We start from the raw sequence: 25,720 nt of genomic DNA, 5'->3' as shown, positions 1-25,720 counted from the left end.
TCACAAAATCTTCAGCTTCCATTTATGGTATCTCAGGATGCAATCTATCATTCCTGCAATTAAATTCCCTCCAGACTAAGTAGCAGAAGTCAGAAGCAGATTGTCTTTGTAACTCAGCAAGCTTTGTTTGAAGTTTCCTTGGATGTGTTTAGTTGAAGAGATTGGAAGGATGTAGAAAATAAGACACAATTTGTTACTGCTGGGTTAAACAAAAGTTGTGAGAAATTTCTTTTGAAAGGGACGAGTGTAGAGTGCAAATACTGCTTTAGCAACCTATGTTTTACAATTTCCTGATTAATGGATCGCAGTAAAATCAGTTCCCTGACACTGATTACTTCAGCAATACATTAGTAATTACTTTAGCTAGTTTTATGTTATGCATGGAAGCTGCACAGAATCATGTCTGTCTTTTAACCTGTAAATCAATTCCTTCATGGACATCTTAACTCTCACCTCTGATATTTCCTGCAGAATATAAAACTGAAACATGTACAATACCAGTGCATTAGGTATCAAAGTATCATGGTTTTTTTAGGAGGGGACAAATATTTATTAATTTCACAGTCCTTGTTCAAAGCTGCTCTTGAACTGCTAGAATGGGCTGTCTTTATAGGAGAAGACTAAAAGAGTTTTTTTTCTGTGAACACCACTTGTGTTCTTGATGTAGCCAGGTGACTGCATGGGAGAAAATTGTGGCCACAACTGTCTTTAGACCTACAGCTTTCCTCGCTGGAGAGGCCAAGAGCTGGGTAGAGCTCTCACCCTGAGAAGAAAGAGCTTTAACAGCTGCATTTGGCAGAGTTGCGGGGGAGGCATGAATGTGATTCCTCTGCTTTTTAGGAATAAGCACAAAGGGGCTCAGTCTGCAAAGGCATTGTTTTAGTGAGCAAGGAATTCACTGATTTTAAAAAAATCTAATGGGAAAGGAATCTGAAAAATGAGAAAAGTCTTTTAAAGAGCAAGGGGGAAATCTGGCTCTGCGTGAACAAAAATAATCACAGAAGCTTGCGCGGCCCTGCTGTGAAATGGCCCCCTGCACCCTGGGCAGGGAGCAGTTGTGGAGCTCAGCTGTGCCTGTGGTTAATAATAAATAGACTCTCTTGGCCAGGAGTTCTGGCCAGCGCACCCCCTCCTCCACCTCCTCCCAGGGCTGCCCAGGCACCGCTCCAGTACCCACCCTGCCTCCCTCCATGAGACGGACACCCAGAGGTAAGGGACACCAGGCCATTGCTCCATGAGGCTGGATATGCCGGAGGGGTCACCGGGGAGGTGGGAGGAGAGCAGCTCTGTGCTCGAGCTGCCTGAAACTTGCACTATGAATCTGCAAAATTTGGTTACAAAGCAAAAAGTTGTATGGGCCTTGCTGCGAAACTTGCCAAGATTCAAAAATCTTTGAGGCAGCTCAGGCTGAATGTTGGCCGAGCTTCCCGTGAATATCAGCGCAGCCCTGTTGGGTTTCAGGTGGTGAGCAGCTGGTTTTTATCCACTGGCCAGCACAGCTTGGGCACTCCTGGCTGTTGTGCTTCAGAGTTTGAGGGGTTGTTAAAATTCAGAGCACAACTCGAGCAGCTCAGCAGATCCCTGGCTGGCTTAATGAATTTATTCCAAAGCTGACTTTGCCCCAGAGAGCGAGGGGTGTGTAGGCACACACACAGCAATACCAGAACATTTGCATGAACCCATGAACAGCTCAAGCTGCTGAGCTTAGCACAAAAAGGATTTGGAAAGTGGAAAATCTTAGTGTTTCAGTCAGGTGTCGTGTCTAGTTGATCCAGTCCCACATTTCTTAAATAACACAGCCCGAGCTGTCCTGTATAGTTGAAGTGTCTAGATTTGGGCAAATACACTCTCCCTGGGTATGAGAATTTTCTGTATAGCTCTAGTGCCACACACTGTACTGAGAGCAGAGCCATATTCTGCTAACTGTAACATGACCCAGTACTGTATTTTAATTAATTTGCTATCTGAATCAACAATAGGTACAGAGGACTGAGGAAGGCAATCCGTTCCTCCTAGTGAAGGGGTGAGGAACAGGGAGACTGGAAGGATATGGCCAAAAGCCCAGGGAAAGTATGTGAAGCAGCCAGGCACTGAGTGAAACTGCCCCGAGGCTCAGACCAGACCACTCTCTTAACATTTATGGCTCTCTCCCCCTCTTTCTCTGTTTGGGAATGAATTTAATTAGAGTGAAAAGGAGTTGCTAAGAGACCAGAGGAGTTCTGGAGTTTGTTGCTGGGGCTGAATTGCCGCTCTGCTTCCAAGGCACTGCGCTAAGAAGGATGATGTAACATGAGCCTGCATAAAGCACTCCCGGGTCTAGGGAAAGCTGCTCTCTCTCCTCCTTGCAGTTCCAGTCTGGTTTGTCAGTTCTCAGCTGCTTTTTGAGCTGCTTATTTTCTCCTAGACACTGGCAAAAACCAGGTTCATATCCCTATAGCACTATTCTGCCTTGTAGATTCCTCCTTGTGACCTTTCACATTGGAGGTTGCAGGGGCTGGGCCTGAAATCTATCATGAGCAGGTCACTTTGGAATTTAAAAGGTTTTCTACTTCAGAATTCTCCCTAGTTTGTTACTCCTCATCCTTTTCTCTGCTCCATCATGATTTCAGCCCAGCATTGACAATGGGTCAGTTGACCCGTTCCAACTCCATTTCTGTAGCTTAACATTTTGTTTTGACACCCTGGTTCATACTGGAAACACCAGGAGATTCCAGGCAATGTCCTGGGCAAGGGCTATCTACCTTCCAAGGTCAAGGCAAGAGCTGATATGTTTAGCTTCTCAGGGTCACATCATTGGTAACTTACATCTTTCCTTTTCACCTGGCATCTGTTATCTCAGGACCATATGTACAAGATGATCAGGAAGATGACCTACAGCCTGGGAAGACACGTGTCCTCCATGGCCCGTGGGACCACCCAGGTGACAAGACTTCTGCATGGTGAGTAGTGCATTCTGAAACAGTTCCTGGGTGGAAAGCATTTTCCTCATCTGAATTCAGCAGAGACCTTGCTGGCAGTGTTCTTGGAGCACAGCAAAGAGCCACAATAGCCTTGGTGTATGACAGTCTTAAAATATATTGAGTTACTATGGTATCCTTGGTGCTTCCACTCTTTTAAAACATATTCCCATCTTTAGGCATGATTGCAGGACTCATTTGTTCACAGTAATGTTCAAGTAATGTTACTGGAGCCAGTAACAATACAACTGCAAAAATGGTGGCAGAGGATCCTTCAGTGATGGTGGTGAGGATTGTAATTCATGTTAACAGTAGACATATTTTGCACACATTTCACTTATATAAAACACAGCTTTAGTCTTCCCAAAGTTATTTGTAAATTCACCCCAACGAACAGCTGAAGAGGGGGATAAATTTGTTGTGATGACGACAGTTTGCTTTTTATAAAACAGCTCCGTAGTTACTGCAAATACCCACACAAATAACTCACTCTTCTGTGTTTATCCCCAGGTGCTTATGTCAGGATTCATCCCTCTGTACAGGAAGCTCTGGTGGAGGGGAGACCAGTTGTAGCCTTGGAAAGCACCATCATTACACATGGCATGGCCTATCCTCTGAATCTGAGGTGGTGGATTTTGATGTTCCTCATTCAGTGAAGTTGTAAGAATGAAGCACATAACTTACTGGATTGATATCATTATTCTTGGTCAAGCCAAAGCTGTTGCAAGAACAAATGGAAATGTCAGGTCGTTAGGCAAGCAGATGATGAGCTCAAGTGTAAAACAATTGTATTTGGACTTTTAAGGAGGAATATGGCCTAGCCTAGTTATCTCCTTATCCAACACCTTAAATTTCCTTCTTCCTTTAAAATGGAGCAGCAGATAATGTCACCACTTGCTCTAAAAGAGAACTATCAGCCTTTTCAGCTGCATGGTTTGTACAGACACTCTGCAGTTTCCTTTCCTGTCTCTTTTGTAATGCAAAGAGGATTGAAACACAAAAGTGAAATCTGTTCCTTAACCCACTCAGAGCAGCTACTCTGAGAGCTCCTGGTCCCTTCTCACTGTCTTCTGTACCCTGAATGGAGCCCCCACACCTCTTCTCTTTATTTATCAATTTTCAGTAGACTCATGTTTCATTGTGTTACAGTTCCAGAAATCGTTGCACTCTCGCCTCCATCCTTGCTTCCAGAAAGCACAGAAAGGTTTTGGTATTGATTTTCCATCTTGCTTTTTACCCGGCCATTATTCTGCCTGACATTCGGTCTTAAAATGAAGCTCTAAAAACTCCGTTTTGGGGGAGAGGTAGTTTCAGTAGTTAAAGATTGCCTAGCATATGTCCAGATAGCTCAGAAGGGGAGAAGAAGCTTCTCTTAAAAAAGATAGTGTATGAATGATCAAGTAAAAAATCTGTTAAACTTAGAAAGACTTGGCCTGCAGCCTTGGAGTACCCTAAGGCAGCAGCTTTTTGGCACTGTTATTACTCTATATCTGACTGTATTATGAAAAATATATCCTGGTCATTTGAGCAGGACTTGAACTACCTGGGATTTCTGTGAAGGTCTATGATGTCAGAGAAATAACAGGTAAAAGATACAGAAAAGTCCTATTTTGAGAAGTTCTCTCTTTTCAGTAGTCTATTGTACAACCAGATTTGCTAGTAAACCAAATGATTTTTCTCAAAAATGAAGCACAGAGCTCAGACATTGCCATCCTTGAAAATGGGAGCTCTTCACTTCTGCAAGTTCAAGTGCAAAGACTTCTGCCATGAGGCAGACACAAGAGGAATAGGACGTAGCTGAAATCACAAGAACTGTGAATGATGGCCATCAAACATGACAGTATTCTCACCCGATTGTTTGCATCCCTAATTCTGTGATTGTTGTCTTGTTTATCTTATTTTAGCATGGCCAGAGAGGTGGAAGAAATTGTAAGAACAAATGGAGCAGTGCCAGCCACTGTAGGTATTTTAAGGGGCCAAATCCACGTGGGACTCACAGACGAGGAACTCGAGTTCTTGGCAAGCAGTAAAAACGCAGTTAAAGTGTCTCGCAGAGATTTTCCTTTTGTCCTCAGCCAGGTATGGTGTACAGACTTTCTAGGGTGGTCTTTCCTAGTGAAGCATAGTGGTCTATTGCTTTTCTAGTGGCAGTATAGGGCTCTGCAGCTTCAAGCCAGCTGGCTTTTCAACTTCTCAGAAATATCATGGAAAGTGGTATCTTATTGGTAAGCGCAAAAGTGCTCCTAACTAGAGTCAAAATACAGAAGAATGAGGGAATAACATACCTGAAATGGGGCTCCTGAAAAGTCATTCTGGATGTGCTGGCAAGCCATGGGCACTTGGCTAAGAATATTCTTACTGGCATGATAAGACATTTTCACATTGCATGTAAACTGTGGGACACATAGGCCATCCCAAGCTTAAAGGGACAGCTAAAGGTGCAACTAGCTTCCCGGGGAACACCCTGGAGAGCAAAGGCCTTTGCTGTCAGGGCAAGAATGGTTTATATAGCAGGGACAACAGATGATTCATAGAATCACAGAATAGTCTGAGTTGGAAGGGAGCCACAAGGATTACAGAGTCCAACTCCTAAGTGAATTCCTCTGCCTTTTTGCCTAAAAGAATATTTATGTTAGAATTTCACTGGTCAGCTGCTCACACTGCTGTGTGGCAGACCACAGCCATAGCTGCTTCTCCATGTCACCCTGGGTGCTGACTGTGACTGGTTATTCCCTGACAGGGTTTGTCTGGTGGCACTACCGTGTCTGGAACAATGATTGCGGCACACAAAGCAGGAATTCCCGTGTTTGTGACAGGTGGCATAGGAGGTGTCCATCGGGATGGGGAGAACAGTAAGAACATCAATACCTTCTACTTTTCTCTCTGTTGCTACAGTTTTCTTTAATTCCTTCTTTTTCCCAGTCGGTCCTACAGTAACTATCTGTTCAGAAGAGTAAAGTTAAAATTCTTCTTGATCTATGACAACTGTGGTTGTTTTCTCCCTTATGTCACCTTTCCAGAAGCTTCAAAATATTCCTCTTGAGTCCTGGACTTGGCTCCTGCAGTTAAGGGGGTGGAAGTTTCTCTTTATCCTTTGCTTGCACGGGGTTATATTGATACTGTTTTCTGGTGCAACAGGAGCTGACTGCACCTCTCCCTCTTTGTAATGGCTGGATAACCTGATACTGGCTGCCAAGCACAATGTTGTTATCAGCTCTCTCAGCTGAGGAGGAAAAGAGCCTTGCCACAAAAGAGTGTGCTCTGTGTTAGAGGTGTGTGCTCCTCTCTGGAAAATGGCCCAGTCTTGGCTGTGTATTTGTGGCTTTTAAGTGCTTTCTCTCATCTCAGCCATATATATTTCCAACACAGCACAAGTCCAGTGCCCTGTTGTATGCCATCCCTTTCAGCTGTGATGTAAATTCCAGACCAGGAACTTTCCTGAGGTCAACTCCTGTGGTACTTTCTTTTTTTGCAAGCATTGTCAGTTCCAAACTCAAAGTCTACTTCAATGATATTCCATCTCCTTGAACTTCATCCTTGCCATAAAACACCTTTTTCTTTCTTTTCTACCAAATTTTTGCATGCTCTTTATCAATGTGATCAAAGAGCCAAGAGATAGAGTACAAGGCTGCACCTCTGCCCTTAGCCATGTGACTTCTTTTTGTCAATACCTCTTTCAATCTCAACACCTAAAGGCATGATCTAAACCTTTAATATTTGCTTGTGGATCTAAGCAGTTATAAAGTCAGGCTGTGACATCCCAGGCATATATGGCTTTTTGGGAGGTCAGATCTCTTCAGCTTGGAGCATACCACAATCACCAACACAATGCTGCTTGTCCCTTGACAGCTCTGGATGTGAGTGCTGACTTGACAGAGCTAGGACGAACTCCAGTTGCTGTTGTATCTGCAGGAGCCAAGTCTATCCTTGATATTGGCAGGACACTGGAATATCTGGTAGGTAGCATGGGCTGTGGTGTCCGAAAGCAGATGATGTCGTTCTTTGTGCACAGAGTGCCCAGTGGCATTGGGGTGGGTCCTAAGCCAAAGATTTTCAGAAATTGCTATTGAGAGGATGGGAAGCCATATTTACAGTTCTGTAGTCCTGGGACTGTACAAGCCCTTGGCTGCTCCCTAGCATAAATCTAACCATCCCCAAGGGGCTGTTACAGCAGCTGCTCCAGCTGAGGTCAAAGGTAGTGCTAGCCATGTCCTTTTACTTTGGCATGAGATTTGCTTTTCTGGGATGATGCTCCCAGAAACTGATGGATCAGGGAAGATAGATCCATCAAACACTAAAATAAAATCAGAATTAAAAAGGGAATCCAGATGATTTTCAGTAGTCACCTTTTAAGGTTTGGCATGTTGGAAACCACCACAGCCAGCAATTCATGTGACAGCCAACATTGATATTTCTCAATCTCAAGCAGAACTCTTTTATATTCCTGTCAGTTCATGACATATCTTCAGATCCCAGGGTGTTATCTTGGACTCAGGATGGTGCCAGTGACAGCTGCATGGCTTTGGATCAGCTCCGAGCACACACAAAGGATGTGCATGCCTCCCCTGCCTCAGTGAGCCAGATCTGATCTAGCCACTTACCACGTCTGGCTCTTGGTGAGAGAATAGAATAGAATGGGACATATAAAATAACCAAGACCTGTTCCAAAGAAAGGCAGTTTATTTCTGGGTAGAAGTAAAAAGTCCCCTTCTTTAATTGGCTCCCCTTTCCCTCCACTGATCACCTGCTTGTCTCACCTCCACTGCTGCAGGAGACTCAGGGTGTTTGCGTGGCTGCCTTTGGAGAATCAAGAGAGTTCCCAGCCTTCTTCTCACGCCAGAGTGGCTTCCAAGCACCATATCAGGTCCGGGATGAAGAGGAGGCAGCTAAACTCATTGGTGTGTTTCACATGGCAAAGGCCCATGTAAGGTCTTGGAAAAGGACACAAGAATCACCCTGGATGAGGCACTTCCTTTAAGTCTGCAGAAGAATTTGCCCTGAAAAATATTCCATCCCACCTCCCCCATTCCTGCATCAAAAGTGCTTTGAAAATACAGTAGCAGAGAGGTCCAGCCTTTACAGCAAGTAAAACTGCAAGCCAGCTGCAGCCAGCTTGGCATGTTCATTCATGTTTTATTCACCCTAGTGAAGTGGAAGCAACACATAATAATATGTTGACAAAAACAGCTTCTGGGCCTTTAGAAGGGGGATCAGTTTAAAAAAGAAAAAAAACCCCTTGCTCCATCTACTGTACAGCCATACTCAAAATAGGCAGATGAGAATTGGTTGGTAGCTGGAGAATATCTTAATCTTGCGTCAGCTAAGAAATGGAGCTAGAGCTCTGAGGCCTCCTACACCCTGTGCCCATTCTCCTCTGCCCTTGTCCTTCAGCACCTGACTTCTCCAAGGAGTGTCACTAACAGTATTCCCATCCTCTCCCAGACAGTGCTCTGGGGCTGGGCCTGAGCAGCGGAGTGCTGATAGCAGTGCCCTGTCCCCAGGAGCGAGCTGCCGAGGGCCAGGCCATCGAGGAGGCCATCCAGCAAGCTCTCAGCCAAGCCAGGTGAGAAGCAACCTAAGCCTTTCCTTAGCTCAGTCCATGGTCTTGGGGAAGTAAACAAATTCAGGGATGCTGCTGCAGCAGCCGTAGCACAGCCTAACCTTGGCCATGGGTGAGCCCACGACTGTAGCTTTATCTAACCCAAAGCTTGTTTACAGGACTTGTTATGCTATGTGGTTATGGAGATAAAGTATCTGCTGGCAATGGTGCTTCTCCTCTGATGCCATTTCAGCTCATCTGTGGGCATTTTTTTTATATTTGAAGGTCCAAAGGAATCACAGGCAAAGAAGTGACCCCCTTTTTGTTACAGAAGCTCACACAATTAACTGATGGGAAATCACTGGACTCCAGTATCCTTTTACTAAATGGGGGGAAAAAGAAAGTACTCCAGTGTATTTCCTATCTCTTCTGATAATGCCTGGTAGGAAACACTGTCACTTTATTGACAATCTACCAAGGAGCAAACACTTCAGGTCTGCAAACAGATGAGACCTGCATCCTGATTTTTCAGGAACATCCTTACTGTCTTCATCCCCTTTTCCATTAAAAATTGGAGGACAGCACAGATGGCAGGTGTTCCAAAGCCCAAAGAAATCCCTCACATCTGACCCAGAGCTTGCCTGCTCTGTGATGGAATCTCTGGATGCTGTTATCTGTGCTGGGGTTGCACACTGGGAGCTCCTTGAAAGGCTTCCCAGAGCGCTGTGCTGGACATCACACTGCCTTATCCAACATTCCGTGTGGGTATAGAGAAAGAGAAGCTTGGAGGGAAAACACCCCTGGGTGAGCAGGAATGCTATTGCACAGCCAAGAGAAAGCAGATGTACTGGCTGGGAATCTGGGAGAGCCAGATTCACATCCAGGTTCTGCTGCCAGCCCTCTAAGAGACCTGACCGATCAGGGCAGAATGGTAAAGGCATTTTTGGATATAAGAGCTATATGCAGCCACAAAGTAGGGCTTCCAAAGCCTCTGATACTCTGCTCCCGGTGCAATTGCTAAAAAAGAATTGCTTATAGTGAGTTGGCAAAATCTCAGTAGGTATCTCTTTCTGGAAAAGCTGACCAAGATCCTCTAAAGTTTTTAGGCTCTCTGCTGCAATTTACTCACTTCTCTTTTCTCCGTGAAGCCTTTGCTTCTATTCCCCACCTGTCAAAGACAGGTTTCCTCTCTGTGGACACTGAGGGAAGAAAAATCAGAGTTTTCATGCAGCATTGTAACCCACTATACTTGTCCCCAAAGGATTATGGTATGGGGGAATCAAACCTATCAAGTCTCAGCATGTATTTCCTGCTTTCTCCCTCTAAACAGTTCCTACATAAGCTTCTAACAGGTCAGACTCGCTGGTATTTTTAATTTTCCTCAAAGAAATGCCAAACAGACCTTGCACTGATCCAGAACAATGCCAGAGTGGGCAGCTGCATTGCAGTGGCCCTGAGCAAACTACAGAAAGCCAGAAGGAAGGGAAACCTGCCTCGACGAGGAGAGAACATGACCCCACCCCAACCAGTGAGTCCTCTGCTGGTCTCCATATGAGGCCTCTCTGCTGACAGCACAAGATAAATTTATATCTGTTCCCAAAAGTAAAAGGTGACTCAGCCAGGGACTAATCATTCTCCTTCACACTCTCAGACATTCTCCCTTTAGTTTCCCTTTTTATTCTTCAAAAATAAGTGTCTTCCCTCCCTCTGCCTATCCACATTTACATGGAGTAAACACTGACAATGGCCTAATCTCATTAAGTCTTAGGCCATCAAGGCCGTTAAAACTTTAATCACCTTTTCACCTTTTACTGTGCCCTTATGTAGAGCTTCAGCTCTTTTGCTCTTAGTGCCAGGGAATTTGTGACTACAGGAGTAGACCTGGAAGAAGGTGGGGAGAGATATTTTGAGCTGCTGAGCCATAAATGTTTATAAATATCTCTTTTTGTTGGCCTCCTGCTCATGATTGACAAAATCACAAGAGTTACAGCACATCCTGAACAAGATCTACTATAACCCTAATACTCTATTCACTCTCTTGGATTTTTTGCATGCCATGTTATTTACAGGAAATCTATTCTGGTGGTCTTTAGAGGCATGAAAGATTTTCTGAAACCCGTTTGCAATAGGATTTGTCAACATAAAAGAGGGCAGTGACTCTAGAGGCAATAACCTAGCATTTGATGAGAAAAAAACCAGCTGTATGTCCCCAAAGAATCTGGAAACTTCCTGTTTGTGGAGCTGAACTGCTTATTCTGGCTTTGTAGGACAATAAAAGAAGTGATCTGTAAAGTGTCATTGGGTATGGCAGTTTCTCCTGGGAGCTTGCAAGAAAGGGCTGCATTTTTCTGCCCACTTTTTCCCATTTTCTTTTCTTTTACACACCAGTGCTTGAATGTTTCTGAGGCCTGGTATATCACACAGAGAAACCATCAGCATCCCTGTGTGTCCGCTGTAACATCCCACCTGCCACGCTGGGGCTGGCTGTCAGCAGGCATAGTTCAGAAAGCAACAAAGACAAGAGATTTTGATTCTTTCTGGTTGGGATTGCACAAACCTGTGTCTAGCTATTCAAAATAAGCACTGGCCCTTACACTGTAAGTGAGAGAGCTTTCAAGAGGGTGGGAAAAGTGACTAGGCAAAGCAAAGAAGACTTGGAAACTTTTTCCTGAAGTCCTTCCAACCACTTTTTACCTTTTTCTTCCCTCTTAAAGGTGGTGATTGGAGGTATCAACGTTGATTTTATAGCCAAGGCACAGAACCCTGACATTCTGGTACTGTATCTGCAGTAGTTTTGTTAGCACCAATGTATTTCCAGCTACTTTTACAGGATTGCCAAGCCAAAGGGGTTGGGGGGAAGGTGTTATCCATGTATGATATCCAGATGTGTGTATGCACACATTTGGGAGGTGTAGTGCTGCATGTTTGGGGTTGGTTAGGTGGATAATGGAGCGATATATACTGACCTACTCTGTCCCCATGGTGAAAATCACCATCCCTGACACTCAAGAGAGGGACAAAACAATCCATATCATCTCCCCATAGGGAGGAGACCCTCAGGTAAGAGCCAGCTCTGGCTGTCTGAGGCTGTCTTAGCTATGGAAAGCAGGATGAATAGGAGCAAGACTCTCTGTGCAGAGTACTCATGAAGGATTTGAGTCTCACACACACACAAACATTGTCCTCCCCCATAAAAAAAAAAAAAAAAAAAAAAAAAAAAAAGCTTTAAAAAAATAGAACATTTTGAATGTTACCAGAACCCCTTTCTCTCAGTTTGGATTGAACAAGAAGCAAAGAAGCAGCTAAAGTGGACCAAACCTGGGACTCCCCCATGCAAATGACAGCTATTTGCATGGCCTGTATGATTTTTGTCGAGCTGTATGAAGTACTGCAGACTGAGGTGGTGAAGCTTACTCAAAAACTGTTTGGTGTCTCAAATCACTCTGTGATGATAGCCAAGGCAGGAAGCTTCTGCCATCAGATAGGGCAGCCTGTGAAATCCTCTCACTCAGAGAGGGAAAATGTGCAGGGGAAGCCATCTGTAAGGAATTTGACTATTTAATGATACAGGGGCCAAACAATGTTATAATGGTCAAGGGTGAAATATGCTGTGGCACTGGTTATGAAGGCTTGGAAAAGCAAAGGTTCAACTGCTTCAGCTGTGATGTAACCAATACCATACACAGCCCACACTCAGCCATCAGGACAAGGAGCTGAGCTGTGTCCAAGGAAGGATAGGCACTCCTTGGCACATCAGACATGAGTGCAGATCCCTGGACCACTGACAGCATGGTGAGGGGGCCAAGGACCAGTGTAGATCCTGCTGGGAACAGCTGACAAGAGAAAAAGGAGGCTTTTAATGTTGCACAAGGAAAAAGCCCCTCTCAACATCATTGTTTTAGCTTTTTAAAGACTTTTTTTCAAAGAGCTTGGCACCCAACAGATCCCACCTTTATGCCTGCTGGATTTGTTGCAGAGCACTGGGTACCACTCACACCTCATGCTGTCTCAGCAGGAAAGCAGCTGTATTCTGACCTGGTTGTAATTCCCACATGGCTTTCAAGGCTACCCAGAAGCTAAATGCTTAATATGTAACTATCTGACCTGCTGAGAAGGATGAACAATTTTGCTGAGAGAAAGTTGCTGGAAAAGGCATTATGGTTATAATTTTCTCAAGATACCCAGAAATGAGCAGAGTCTCCTTTTAACATTAAGAATTCAAATCTCTTAGGACATGGAAGAAAGTTCCAGAGACTTTCTCAGTTCTCTGAAACTTTGCCAGAAAGCATCAGCCCAGCCTCACTTCAGATCACTTTTGCAAGACCATTTTCACCTAAATTCTTTAATCTGAGCCAGCCCCACCCAAACCCAATAAGAGGTATTTGAATACCACTCAGACTTGGAGTTACAGATGAGTTGGTAAAGTGTGATGAGAGCTGCTCATTTCTTTTTCTTTAAGAGCCAGCTGCTGGTTTCTCTCTCACTGTACCCACCTGCTACTTTAAAGAGAGATTTAGCATCTTCATTTCTTTTAGGCCCTATGGGGTTGTACAATGGCAGAGGTCACCCACAGCAGGATCCCTGAGCAGGAGGCTGCTACATCTGTTCTTAGGGCAAGGCTTGGCATAAAACCCCCCCAGAAACTGCCTCTGGAGTGTAGGGGGAACTAAAAGAGAGCATCAGCTTGCCAGGCAGCAAAAGGAGCTGATGAGTATTTTCACCATTCCTGCAGGCATCGGTTTTAAAACACAGATAATGGAAGTACATAAACTGCAGCTTGTGCTTATTGCTGATGGCAGCTAGCACCCTCTTTTAAGACTGAAATAGGGGCCAGTGTTCAAAGCCATGTCGTTTGATTTGCCTAAAAAAGCACCTTGCTTTGTATTTTGGGGTGCTGGGGTTTGGGGGTTTTTTTTCCCCTTGGCTGCCTGTATTACAGAGTGAGCTTCAGAATTAAAATAGCCAAGCTCACTTTGCTTTTGAAATCTGCAACTCTCAACAGGATACAGATGGAAATATCCTCATTCCCAACAGTACCAGTGGCAATTCCCAGGGAGCACAAGCAAATGCAAGGGAGGGGCATTTGTGTTAATGAGGAGTGACAAGCAGTGCCAAGATGGATAAAGGCCATAGGTTGCTTATATACAGGCAGTTCTGCTCAGGTGGCCCAAACAGGTTGGAGAACTGCCAGACAGAAAAACAAAGGTATCAAAAATTAGCACCAAGTCTTACAAGCTACAGAACTGGGGAGAGTCAGAGCTAATAAAAAGAGCCTGGAGGTCAGAGGAGAGAAATAAAAGATCTAAATATCATATTTAGATGGGAGAGCAGCCTCTCACAGGGCTGGATGCAGGAAAAGGCATCTGTGCAAAGGACAGATATGCAGCTTCACACAGGGGAAGAAGAATCCTTGGGGAGCTTCAGTATGGATTTTGAGAACGCCCAAGCGCAGTGATGGGTTGGGGGCAGGATATGTCTTACAGTGAGATGGCAATACATTTTCTTGGTTAGAACGGATAGTGGTGTTAACAAGCAAGATAAATGTGTATGTGCAGGGGTGTTCTTGTGCACCTGGGCTGGTGTAGGGCAGAGGGACTGGGCCAGGAGCTTCTGCATACAGGCATTAGGACTGCCAGTGGCAAGCTGTCTTCAGACATGGAAAACGTTCTTCAGGATTTTATGAAACAAGAGCTCTAAAACCATTTGATAGTCAGATGAAGCCCAAACTGATCTGAGCACTTACTGGTGTAATTGTTCCGGCAGAAGAATTAGAATGAGATGGGTGAACGATCGCCTGCGTTCTGACAATTTATCTGTGACAAAGAGGCAGATGGACAGAGGAGTGGAAGGCAAAGGCAAGAGAAAAGAATTTGATAGCCACACATGTGGAAAAGAAGGGTATTTTTAATGAGAGACATGTTTGGGAAGCAATGGGTGAGTGAAAAAGTCTTCAGTCTCTTCCATTAATAAAGTACAGAGGCAGTACAGCAAAGATAACAAATCTCATTTTACATTCAAAGAGGGAAATAAATAAATAAATAACTCCCACAAACTGCTTAAGGTGGGAGCTGAGTGGCCTGGAAGGCAGAGCCCCAGCAACTTTGGAGTCCCAGGTTGTTGTGAGCAGGTAAATTCAGAGGGCTGCTCGCATTGACTGAAACATTCAGTAGCCATTCTAGGAGGTCTTAGCAAATGAGACCAAACTAGCAATTCATGGGGTGGTCAAGTGGGTCTCCCCTCCTTGAAAGCAGGCCTTTGTCATGGAGATTTAAGTCAGTAGATGGCTCTAGAAGTTTGTATTGCCCTCAATCTGTGAGCTGGATGCCCTCTGCTCCCTCTGATTGCTGCTCTATATTTCAGCAATATCAACTTCACATGATAATGGAAACATAGCAACTATGCCAAGCAGCCCTCCCAGTTTTGCCAATTAACAATTTTTTCTTCCAGGGTGGTGGGCAAACAAATGCTGGAAGAGTGAGACGAACCTTTGGCGGTGTTGGAAGGAACTTGGCAGGTGCCTGGTGCTTGGGTTTGCCTGCGGGTGCATGCCAGCTGTGATTTGTCCTTTGGTATTCCTTCAGCAGCAGGAGATGGTGAATGTTGACAAGATTTGGGACACATTAGGCAATATACCAGTGGGCAGACTGCCTGGAAAAGGCAGGGCCCATTCCAAGAAATAAGAGGGGAGGGAGTTAACATTGGGAAAAGGAGGGTCCACAAATCTGAAGTTAACTAGCACATAGTGCAGTAACCCCGAATCAAAGGGAAATAAGCATCAGCGTCTCCAATGACTACTGAGCAGCCTCAGACTAATTAATGCCAGGATATAGTCACTATAGAAGCATGCTTAGAGCCAGAAGTTGAAAGGAATAATCACAGTTCCAAAATGATAAACCACATACCATGGACAAAAGGAAGTGGGGTACGGGCGTTACTGTAGAAGAGAAAAGGGTACATTCCTTGGCAATGGGAGAGGATCACACGGTACCTGGGGCTCCACCACGAGCAGCAGCAAACCAGTATTCTTGTACTGAAGTTAACAGGGACAGATTACAGAAAGATTTTAGGATTATTCCATCTTTTAGACCTTTCCTAATCTCCTAACACAAATCTACTGCCACTTCAGATCACTAATGAAGAAGCTTGAGTGGGGAAAAAAGAAAATCAAAATACCCATGCCACCTACAGAGGTACAATTTGTGGTAACTTGAGAGGAGAGGAGGAAGGGTTTCCCATTAATGCATTCAGATTCAGTGGTTCTGGTAAGATACCATGGTGGGAGCAGCAGTGTGGAGGGCCAGCACCAGAAAGTGCTGTGCTCAGTGGCAGTGTGGGAAAACCCACATGCCTGTAATAGTAAAGGAGATGATGCCAGAAAAGATTAGAATTGTCTTCCCCCTCTTTTCCTCCCCTCCCAGATGTTCCAAATAATCCTAAATTTCAGGGTGTTGGTTCAACTCTCTGTAGGATACCTCACTCAGCCCCAAATAACTCAGTCATTTGCAGCAGCTACAGCTCAATTTCATCTTGAACATCATTCTAGGCAAGGACTGATGAGAATTAAGTTTTTCAGGAGAGGGCTTTCCTAGAGACACCCATGCTGCACAGGCTATCACTGTGTGCACAGTACTCTGGTGGATTTAATAGCTTTTGTTTCCATTTGCTTTTTAGACTGTTTAAGCCGTCTTGGACAAGCTCCTCTCCTTTTATCAGCTGTGGGGAAGGATGAGCATTTAGAGTCTGTCCTGCACTACTGCCACCACATGGTACGTTGCACAGAAGCGACACCTCAGAAACATGAGAGAGATGACATTACACAGAGGCAAAATTCTTCCCAACCCTGGCAGACGTCAGAGCCACCTTCCATCAGGCTAAGAGTAGGAATAATTCCATGCTTCTTTAGCTACAGACGATTAGAAGGCAAGGAACCACCTCCAGAGCACAGGCTAGATTTATGTTGCAGTCTGAATTCAGGTCCAGGAAGTGGTGCTTGGAGGAGATAGAGGTAAATCAGGAGCAACCATGGGCAGTTCTAGTGAATGCTAAACATAGCGAGAAATGTGTAAACCTTGAACCTGAGGACACGCTAAGCATTGCCAAAATTAACCTGGTTTGGTAAAAGCCCAAGAGAAAGAAAATGTGAGACTGGAATTGCAGGTTGGACACCGCCCAAGCTCAGAGGAACAGGATCCTCTACAGAGCTGCATCCACCTCTTACCTGTGCCCCAGGGGAATACTTGGCTTCAGCAGCAGTTTCTCCACAGGTCAGGGAGCTGGGAGCAGCAGGAGCTCCCCAGGACAGTGATGCAGAATATCACCACCCCAGCAGGGAGCAAAAACAGCCAGGAGGGCAGCTCTAACCTAGGGCATCAGGCAGCTCCATGGAGAAAAGGCAGGGTGTGAGTGCAGCCCCCAGGTGAGGCTGGTCAAGGTCATTGACTCTTATCAGTGCCCTCATGACCCTGGGATCCAAACAGAGCCCATGGGGCCTTAGTTCTGGCTGCCTGAGTGACTTGGCAAATGAAGCAATGAGAACATGGACCCCATTTTGGGTTATAAAGGCTTCACCATGGCTGGTCTACAATCTCTTCTCTGTACAGCACAGTTTGTGCCGTCCAAGTGAGCAATCCCCCAGGGGAAGGTAGACTTGCTGGCCAGCCACCAAGCAATCCTTGCCTGTAACAGAACACATTCCCACCATTTCCCTAAAACCTCCAGCTTCTCTGTCAGCTCCTGAGCTAGATACATTTCTCCATCCACATGACAGACCACTCTTCTGCTACAGGAGACACAACCTGTGAAACTGCACAGCAGAGACCTGCCACTCATTTACTAAAGGATTGCTTTAACCTGCAGCATTTGTTGCATTGCAAATATTAACAAATAGCCATGTGCCAGCATTGTCTAGACTGAGATACCTCTGACATGCTGCTTGTCCCAAGGGAGAGCAGTGAGCTGGGCTGGAGACCAGGTGGGCACAGGAAGAGTGAGCCGGGTGTGGCAGGGAAGAGCAACATGCTGGGTGTGTAACTGTCCTCCCTGTTTCAGGACATGAGAGGCATCCTTCAGCTGGAGGGGAAGAGCACAGCCTCTTACTGTGCTGTGATCACCAGTGCTGGGGAGCTCAGCGTCGGCTTGGGAGACATGGACATCCACCACCAGATAACAGAGCAATATGTATGCACTTCCTTGGATTTGTGAGCTTTTCTTACAAGAGAGAATGTGGGCCTGTGACAAAGGGCCATGGATGAAGTTTGTACCAGGAGGGAGTGGCTGTGCAGAGGGACATGGGATAGGCTGACATTAACCCCAGACACTGGCCACTGGCATAGCAGCGTAAAAAGCTACCAGAGCCCTCTGTTGCTGCTGACCCAGATGGAGTTTCTATCTGTTTCTGGTTTATAAATATCTCCATTACCCTCATCCATGATATGTAGGCCAGAATCCTCTTCATTAACTTGTCCAAGTTAACTTATAATTTTGCACCTTAAAGCCAGCAATATATCCGGTCCACCTACAGGATTTATATTTCACCCCTTAGGGAAAAGCAGAAAAAAAGGTGGACAGAACACTGGTTAAAACAAGTCTTCCTGTTCCATCCCCTCCCCACCATCCCTGTTGTTTCTACATGCTGAGCTGTATCAACAGAAACTGTTGCTCAGCACATCCAAACATTCAAAAACATCAGGGAAGCATAATGGCAGCAGTGATTAAGGAGTGATTCAGTGAAAGCCCCATCACTGCACCCTCCTTTCCTACTCAACCTTTTATTGACAGAACAAAAGCCTGCGCTTCATGACTGACAGCAACATGGAAGTTAAGTGCAACTTACTTACCAGTGGCATCTCCGTGAGGTGGAGCCTTCCTAGAGAAAAATATGGTCATTGCTCCCACTTCCATCCCCACCCTGCCTCCCCCAAGCCTTGGCACAGAAAGCCATTACATGAGGGATTAATTCTTCTGAGCTCTACAAAGCAGCTGTGACCAGTGGAAATTCTGAACCAGTCTTGTGCTGCAAAGTGCATTTTGGCAGCCCCTCTTTCCACCAGGGCTGGCAGAGACATGGGGGGATGCTGCTGGAATGCCCATAGCACTGGCCTGGTATCCCAGCAAATGGCTGTGCAGCCTCAGAGAGCCAAAGGAGAGGACAGCAGCTCCCTACTCCACTGCTCCACTGTACCCCATCCATATGGGATTCAGTGGGGCCTAGGTATAAAACACTCTGCTGAACAACCTCTCTTAGGAGACACTGTGCAGAGAGGACATCCAGACGACATGCACAGTGAGCAAAGGTGTAGTCAAGCCAGGCATGGCCCAGGGAATCCTACAGTGGCATTAAACAGCAGCATTCCATTTCCCTGTAGTGGTCTAGTGAGGACCAGCAATTATCTTTCTCTGCTGGAGCAGCCCTGCCAACTGAGTCCAGCTCTGAATGGCCAGGAGCAGGGGAAGGAGAAGGGGAGGAGATGGGGCAAATGGAAAAATCCTTTGTCCTTAGGGAATCACTCTTTTAGGTTCATGCCTGCACCTAAAGGCTGGAACACAAATCAAAATCCTACATCGAGTCTGACTAGCAATGGTTTTGTCCCTCTACAATGACTCAAACTGTCTCTCCTCTGTGTCCTGGATTTTAACTAGGTGTCCCAGTTCAAGGAGAACCTGTGTCAGGCCCCGCTCATTTGCATTGATGGAAATGTGCCTCTTTCCACTATTCAGTACATCTGCCAGCTAGCTAGAGAGCACCAGCTAGCAGGTAAGGAGAACTTGCCCCCACAGCACGTGTGCCAAGACAGCCCAGGCACACCCCTGCTGCTTGCTGGAGACACCCATTACTGTCTGACATGCTGGGTAATTCAGCACCTCTTTCTGTACTCTGCTACTCTGCTTCAAATGGATAAAACACTTCTGATTTCCCTTGAGTTTTCCTGTTTCTGCAGCTGAACCACATTTCCTGAAGCATAGCTGGTAAAGCCCTTGAGCACTGCCATAAGGCCAGGGAATGCTGCTCTCTGAGCCTTTTAATCTCAAGGCAAGTGGCAATTTGAGCACTTCTGCCAGTTTGATAGAAGCAATATAGTTTGCTTCTCAGAAAAAGTGCTAAAGCATATTTTGAGAGGAATTCTCTTCCATTCCCGTAAAATAAATGCCCCCCTCCACTGGTATGCTGGGGACCTTTCCTAAACCTTTGGAGTTAAACTTTCCTTTTTAAAATCAAGTCCCAAAGAAGGACACAGTGATCTAAAAACCTGGCAGAGGCTCCAAAACCAGCTAATTGGAGTAATAAAAGTGGAGTCTGATTATATCATCCAGGGCCAGAAGCAGCTGTCTCATTGCTGAGCACTGAGAGGGAAACCTTGGGAGACCTTGTCCCAAGTTTGGGGGAAATAATATTTAAGTTTCTAATAGTTTAAATGTGTAACTCCAGTTGTGCCGATTATTCTAAGTGTTCTACGCTGCATCCTGCTCTGACACAGAGATGAACCACTAATTAATTAATTAACTAATCAATTGCATTGTTCTTTTGAAGTGTGCTATGAGCCAACAGATGAGAACAAGGCCTCCAAGCCGTTCCTCTCGGACAGCTGGAAAGCACTCACATACATTTCCCCCAACCTGCAAGAGCTGAGAGCAATAAATCAGACCCTCGGGAACCCTCTGCCAGCAGGTATTGACTACTCAGAAGGGTCAGTCAGACTTTTAGATAACCTAGATCCCGGAGAAGAGCATTTTCTGCTTCAGTCCATAATACAAGCAAATTGGTTTATAACACAGTGGGGATTCGTAAGTGCTCATGGTGTCTTGCCCCTTACAGCCATCTCTGCATGGGCTGTATGGACTGATGACCTATCAGAGACCACAACAGGCCTGGGAGAGCTCCTTGCCCAAAACCAGAGATCCCATTTGCCTCACTTCATCACCTAAACAGGAGCAGTATCTGGTTTGTCAAAGTGTCCCTGAAGCATGATGTTTGGAGGGCACCTGTCCCAGCAGTACCACCCTGTGCAGAAATGAAACACCCCACCAAATGCAGGTGGAAATCCAACAGCATTAAGACAAGGAAGCCATTCTTCAAGACAGAATTTTGATCTCTACAGACATATGCTTAGTCCCTTGAGAGCTGGGTTCCTCAGCATAGAAGTACAGTGTGGAAGTCTAACTCTGGAGAATTCCATGTTTCCAATAATATAAAGAAAAAAAGTTTTACCAACCACATTTCAGAAGTGCCTATAAATAGCAGTAGAAGTGCTCATAAATAGGCTGTCAGCCCACAGAAAGGCTGGTTGTGGACCTTTACCATTATAGCACATTTTCCCCTCCCCTCTCTCTCAAGAGCTGCCATCCAGGTTGGAGGATGTTGTCCAGACTGCAGTGGCCCTGGCCTGCCCTTTGCTGGCCCACCTGCACTGTGTGGTGGTGACCCTCGGTGCTCACGGTGTCCTCCTGTGTGGCAAGAGCCTGGGAGGGAGCATCTCGCTTTATCCAGGAGCTCAAGAACAGGTAAGGGCATGGAAAAGTAACTCTGAGCTCTCAATTGCTTCTTTCTTGGACCATATGGCACTGTTGCTATTTCTGGTGGCATGGCAGCAATCCTGGGAAACATAGCATCACTGCTGGAAAATGTATGTGTTTGGGGGGGTGGAATACACAGCTCTGAAAGAAAATCAAGTTGTCTGTCCATATACTGCTGGCTCCTAGCAGCAGTGTTTAGAGTCAGCTAGAATTAAATGTGCGTATGTGAATATTCATGAGTGCGAGCTTCCTTTGCAGGAAGCTTCATTTAAATGACCAAAGTGTGAAAAAAGATTATTGCCTTTTTTTCAGCCTTTTCTCTTTTTTTTTGTCATCCATGCAGATCTGGCACCAGGCGCATCAGGCCTTATCAGCTTGGGCAATTCCAACTAACTTCCCTTCCCTCCCCCCACAGACTGCTGCTGCTGCCGGGCTCTGTGCTGCCCACTACCCCGCCATCCCCATCAATAGGGAGGAGATAGTCAACGTCTCAGGAGCTGGTGACAGGTATCGCTCACTGCTTTGTCCTCTCCAGCTGCATGTGAAAGGGCCATGATCGTATTCCTTTGAAATTCCCTGTAAAATCGACGACACCCTGCTGCTTGAGGAAGAGACGCTAAGGATGTGAGAACAGGGCTGGTTACAGTGATTCCTTGCAAAGCTTGCTAAAAATGTCCCCCGAAGCATCTTGGAAGCCAGGCTTGCCATTATTAGTTTTGCTTTTCTTCAAGATCCAAGCCTTTCCTGGCAATCTAAGAATTCTGAATTACTCCGGGCTGAGCTGCTAAAAGCAAAGTAAACCACCTTACATCAAAGCTGTCTTACTAACTAACTGCCTTACTTCCACACTTCTCCAATGGAAGTGGAACTGCCACTCAAGAGCTAAAACGGCCCTGTAAAAGCATTTCATCAGGTTCTGCATTTGCCTCTGGCAATTTTGAAGCTCTTGCTTCAAAAGAGTCTGCTGTATAATTCGCCTGGCTGTTCACACAATGCCATACACAGAAGTGGGAAATGACAGCTATTATTCCTACCCCCAGTGATCAATTCTCAGTCTGTCAGAGTAATATTTTATTATGCTCCTTGTTAACTTGACAAACTGTATGTAGCAGTCAGGTTGTTTTTTTCTTCTTTCTTCATACGGTGCAGTAATTGATTCTGTCCTTTCATTGCCTTGGGCTAGACCAATAGTCTGTATGGGACAGATATTTCCTTTTTCCCTTCTACTCTTACCTACCAATAACTCAACATAGCAACTCTTCTTTTTTCTCTTACCAGTGGGCAGAATGAAAAGGGTTTTGTGTTTGGGGTTTTTTTTTCTTAACATAGAGAATCCTCAATATTTTACTTAAAATCAATAACTTCTTGCCTGCTTAACACCAGGACATGCTGCTTGTGTCCCAGATCACCTCTGAGATGAGCTGACTGCAGCTGCAAGCTGGTCTTCTCCAAAGAAGACCAAAGGGTTGTTTGGAGCAATAGGTGTAATAACAGCAGAGGAACTGGGGCTGGAGGAGCCTCGTGGGATCAGCCTGTCCTAAGGAAAGCTCAGCTTTGCTCACTACCTCTGGCGGGCGTCCCCAGCCAGCCCGTCCAGGGACACAGCCTCCTCTCTGCACTATCTGCTCAGAACACAAGTGCTCCTTACTGCAGGACAAGTTTTTTCTAGAGGCTAATGTAAACTAAATGTCTTTCTTAGGGGTTCCTTTCCCTTTATAAAGTTCAAGGGAAGACCATAGGTGAGATAAAATGTACCACTGCAAACCACCTCCACTGGGTTATACTGGAGAACTTGGAAGCTTGTTTTTCCTTCCAACCTACATGAAAGCCAGGGGCCCATTGCTGCTGCCATTCCTGAAGTAACATTGGCCTGAAAGTTCCTCTCCCCAGAGTCCCCAAGGCCATGTGGGGGAATTTCCATAGTCCCCTTGTTCATCCAGGGTTTTTCTTACTAATAAACCCAACTGCTCCCCTGAACTCCACAAATCCCTGTTCTACAGAGTAAGAGTGGCAAAACAGGCTGGAAATGCCAGGACACTGCATTGCCATACAAGCCATCTTCACAACACATAAACTGGTAACGTGTCCCAAGCCCAGCCTGGTGGCACTTCCAAAGGACTATTGTAGAAACACGGGATGGTTTGGGTTGGAAGGGTCCTTTAGTGGTCATCTCATTTGAACCCTTCTGCAATGAGCAGGGACATCTTCAACTAGATCAGGTTGCTCAGAGCCCCTTCCAACGAGGGATGGGGCATCCACCACCTCTCTGGGCAACCTGTTCATGTTTCGCCATTCTCATAGTAAAGAATTTCCTCCTAATATCTAAAATGTAACACTTCCCCAGCTTAGCCCCTGTGAACCTTCATACTTTAGAAGCACTGGTCAGGGGACAATGCAATCCAAAACCAGTGACCCAGGGCACTTCATGCCTCCCTTCCAGCTTGTGGCTCTTCTACAGCTCCAGAGATCTGCCCATGAGCTGAGCATGTTCGCAGTGTCTGTTTGCTCCTTGCCCCTGGCTGCCATGACAACCTAACACCACATGCCCACACATGGCATTGCTAGGGGATGCTCCCCCAAATATTTACTCTCAACTCCTGGAGCTGTTGAGAGATTGAACACTTTGTGAAAGTTATAATCTTCTGTGCCTTTGTTATGGATAAAAAGATGTTGAGGTAATCAGGTGGAGTACAAAGTAAGGGCTCCTTTTACCTTCCCCATAGATGTGCTTATTAATCCTCCCTGCCATCACATTTTCCTGTCCTTGCTTCTTCCTCTAAAATGTGATTGTCTTCTCCATTTTCTTTCCCTTCTCCTTTGTCCTCTCTTAGCTTCTGAACATTGTTACAGTAGTTGCTGTGAACAGAGTAGTTGCTCCCAATCTATCCCAAACACTGTACTCACATCATTTTTACTGGGAAATCTCAAATGAAAAAACATAGCAAATACTTCCCAAAAATATGGCTTTCCAATGTAATTTCAGCTTTGGATTTCTTTTTCCAGCTGTGCATGTTGTCCCTCTCACATAGATATGGAAACTTCATCTCTCACCCCATCCAATCCTTTGGGGAGAGGAGGCACCAACATAAGGAGGACATAACAAGGCACCGAGAAGGAGCAGAGAAGTGACAAAATAACTAGAGAGCAAGGGAAAATCGGATTATTCCCTTCTTAGGCTCCTTTCTTTTCTCCTATGTCACCTGGAAAACTGAGGAGAATAGAAAATATAGTGCAAGAGGAAGTGCCTCAACTTCTCAGATGAGAAGCACAAAAAATGCAAATAAATGACACTATTTTGTACTTTAAAAATAGATGTAGAAAAAGCAAAACCCATTCATTATAACCTCAGCCCTCCTGTGTGACATATTCTGCTGCTGTAAGTGCTAGTTGGAGTCCAAATGAAAGCCCTTGCAAATGATCAGCCACATTCCTGGATTCAAAGCTGTTCCTGCCATGTGCAAAACCACCTTTCTTTCTCTCCACAGCTTAATGGCAGGAATCCTTGCAGGGGTGCTTGCTAAACACGACACAGGCACGTGTGTCCGGATGGGTCTGCTGGCTGCCAGCTTGTCTCTCCGTTCCTATGAGCCCATTTCCCCAGAAATCAGCACTTCCAGTGTCAGCCAGGAGCAGGTCAAGAGCAGGAGCTGGCCAGAGGTGAAGGTATGGAAGATGGACTAGAACACTGTGGCTTTCTCATCTATCACCTCATTGCACTCCCAGCATTCCTATTTCCAGGAACAGGACTGTGTTTTGAGCTTTGAGCTCAAAAGCTGGGCTCTGATCACTGGACTTAGACTTTCTGTGTCAGTACTTTTTGGAAGGTGAAGTTTTTGTGGAGTGCATTTGGTGACAACTGATATTGCACTGCTCACATTTATATTTTGTCTTCTGTTGTGTCCTCTCCTTTTTAAAATTTTATTTTCTTTTTTATTTTTATTTGGCGGGTTACAGCCAACCACAGCTTGGTTCTTCTGTGCACTGTCTATTGACAGTCTATCTCACCCACTCTAATGGGAACACTCATCTGTTTTGGTCCTGAGTAAACCCTCAGGGAAGGAGGCCCCAACCCAGGGAACTTCTATGGAATGAAAATCTGGTTTCTGGTCCTTCAGACCTCCAGGCCTTCTAGATTTTCTATTGAGGGAATTTTCTCTTCCTCCACCTTGTATCACTGTTGTCCATTATCACAGTAGCTCCTCTGTCATCGACTCCGGGATCTTCAGGACCATGTCTCTTCAGCTGGGCCCAGCAGCAACATCTGCTCTTGCTGCTTACCCTTTCCTATCCAAGAGATCCCATGGATCACAACCTGTGGCAGGGTGCAACTGGCAGGAGCAGGACACTGTAGGATAACCTCATTGGTCTTCCCAAGCCAGCCAGCAACCACCACACCTTCTTGCTCTGAAGTCCAATGCCCCTGGAGAAAGTAGGCAAGATGAAGTAAAGGAGAGTGACCAGGGACCAGCTGGCGGCCTTTAAAAGATGACAGCCCCTTGTTCCACATGCCTTCCTCTGAGCTTGGGGCTTCCTTCCTTCTTTAGTCCAGAGGAGCAAGTCTGAAGTGAAAGAGAGCAGAAGGAGCAAGGACATCTCCTATGGATGCAGTGAGGAAAAGTCACCTTCTCTCTCTAGGCATGTAATGTGCACAGGATGCAGCTGCAGGTGCCAACAGATAGTGAACACTGAAACTCATTAAAACTGATTTCTAGTA

The 25,720-nt window shown here is 45.6% G+C and overlaps 1 protein-coding gene across 2 annotated transcripts; it reads left to right on the top strand.

Annotated features, from left to right (window-relative positions):
* LOC138104215 (uncharacterized) lies at positions 1-25,720 on the top strand. 2 transcript variants are annotated; one of them, XM_069003175.1, is made up of 19 exons: positions 1-1,209; positions 2,840-2,939; positions 3,468-3,582; positions 4,862-5,036; positions 5,698-5,809; positions 6,807-6,913; positions 7,729-7,855; positions 8,400-8,520; positions 8,782-8,867; positions 9,897-10,024; positions 11,211-11,270; positions 14,944-15,010; positions 16,168-16,262; positions 17,545-17,673; positions 19,135-19,249; positions 20,024-20,161; positions 20,828-20,994; positions 21,422-21,513; positions 24,492-25,720. In XM_069003175.1, the coding sequence occupies exons 2-19, from the start codon at positions 2,846-2,848 to the stop codon at positions 24,685-24,687; spliced, it is 2,124 nt and encodes a 707-aa protein (XP_068859276.1). In that variant the 5' UTR covers positions 1-1,209; positions 2,840-2,845; the 3' UTR covers positions 24,688-25,720. The 2 variants fall into 2 exon arrangements, with proteins under 2 accessions (XP_068859276.1, XP_068859275.1); XM_069003174.1 differs by having other exon boundaries at positions 21,350-21,513.

Source organism: Aphelocoma coerulescens, chromosome 1A (genome assembly GCF_041296385.1).
Source record: "Aphelocoma coerulescens isolate FSJ_1873_10779 chromosome 1A, UR_Acoe_1.0, whole genome shotgun sequence".
NCBI classification, from domain to species: Eukaryota; Metazoa; Chordata; class Aves; order Passeriformes; family Corvidae; genus Aphelocoma; species Aphelocoma coerulescens.
The sequence above is the reverse complement of the archived record's forward strand: the minus strand, read 5'-3'. Positions and strand labels throughout refer to the sequence as shown.

Excerpts from the sequence above, each read along its gene's own strand:
- LOC138104215 (XM_069003174.1), top strand. The coding sequence starts at position 2,846 with ATGTACAAGATGATCAGGAAGATGACCTACAGCCTGGGAAGACACGTG. Across the intron at positions 6,914-7,728 it reads GCAGGACACTGGAATATCTG|GAGACTCAGGGTGTTTGCGT; the intron begins GTAGGTAGCATG and ends CCACTGCTGCAG. Across the intron at positions 17,674-19,134 it reads ACCAGATAACAGAGCAATAT|GTGTCCCAGTTCAAGGAGAA; the intron begins GTATGCACTTCC and ends GATTTTAACTAG.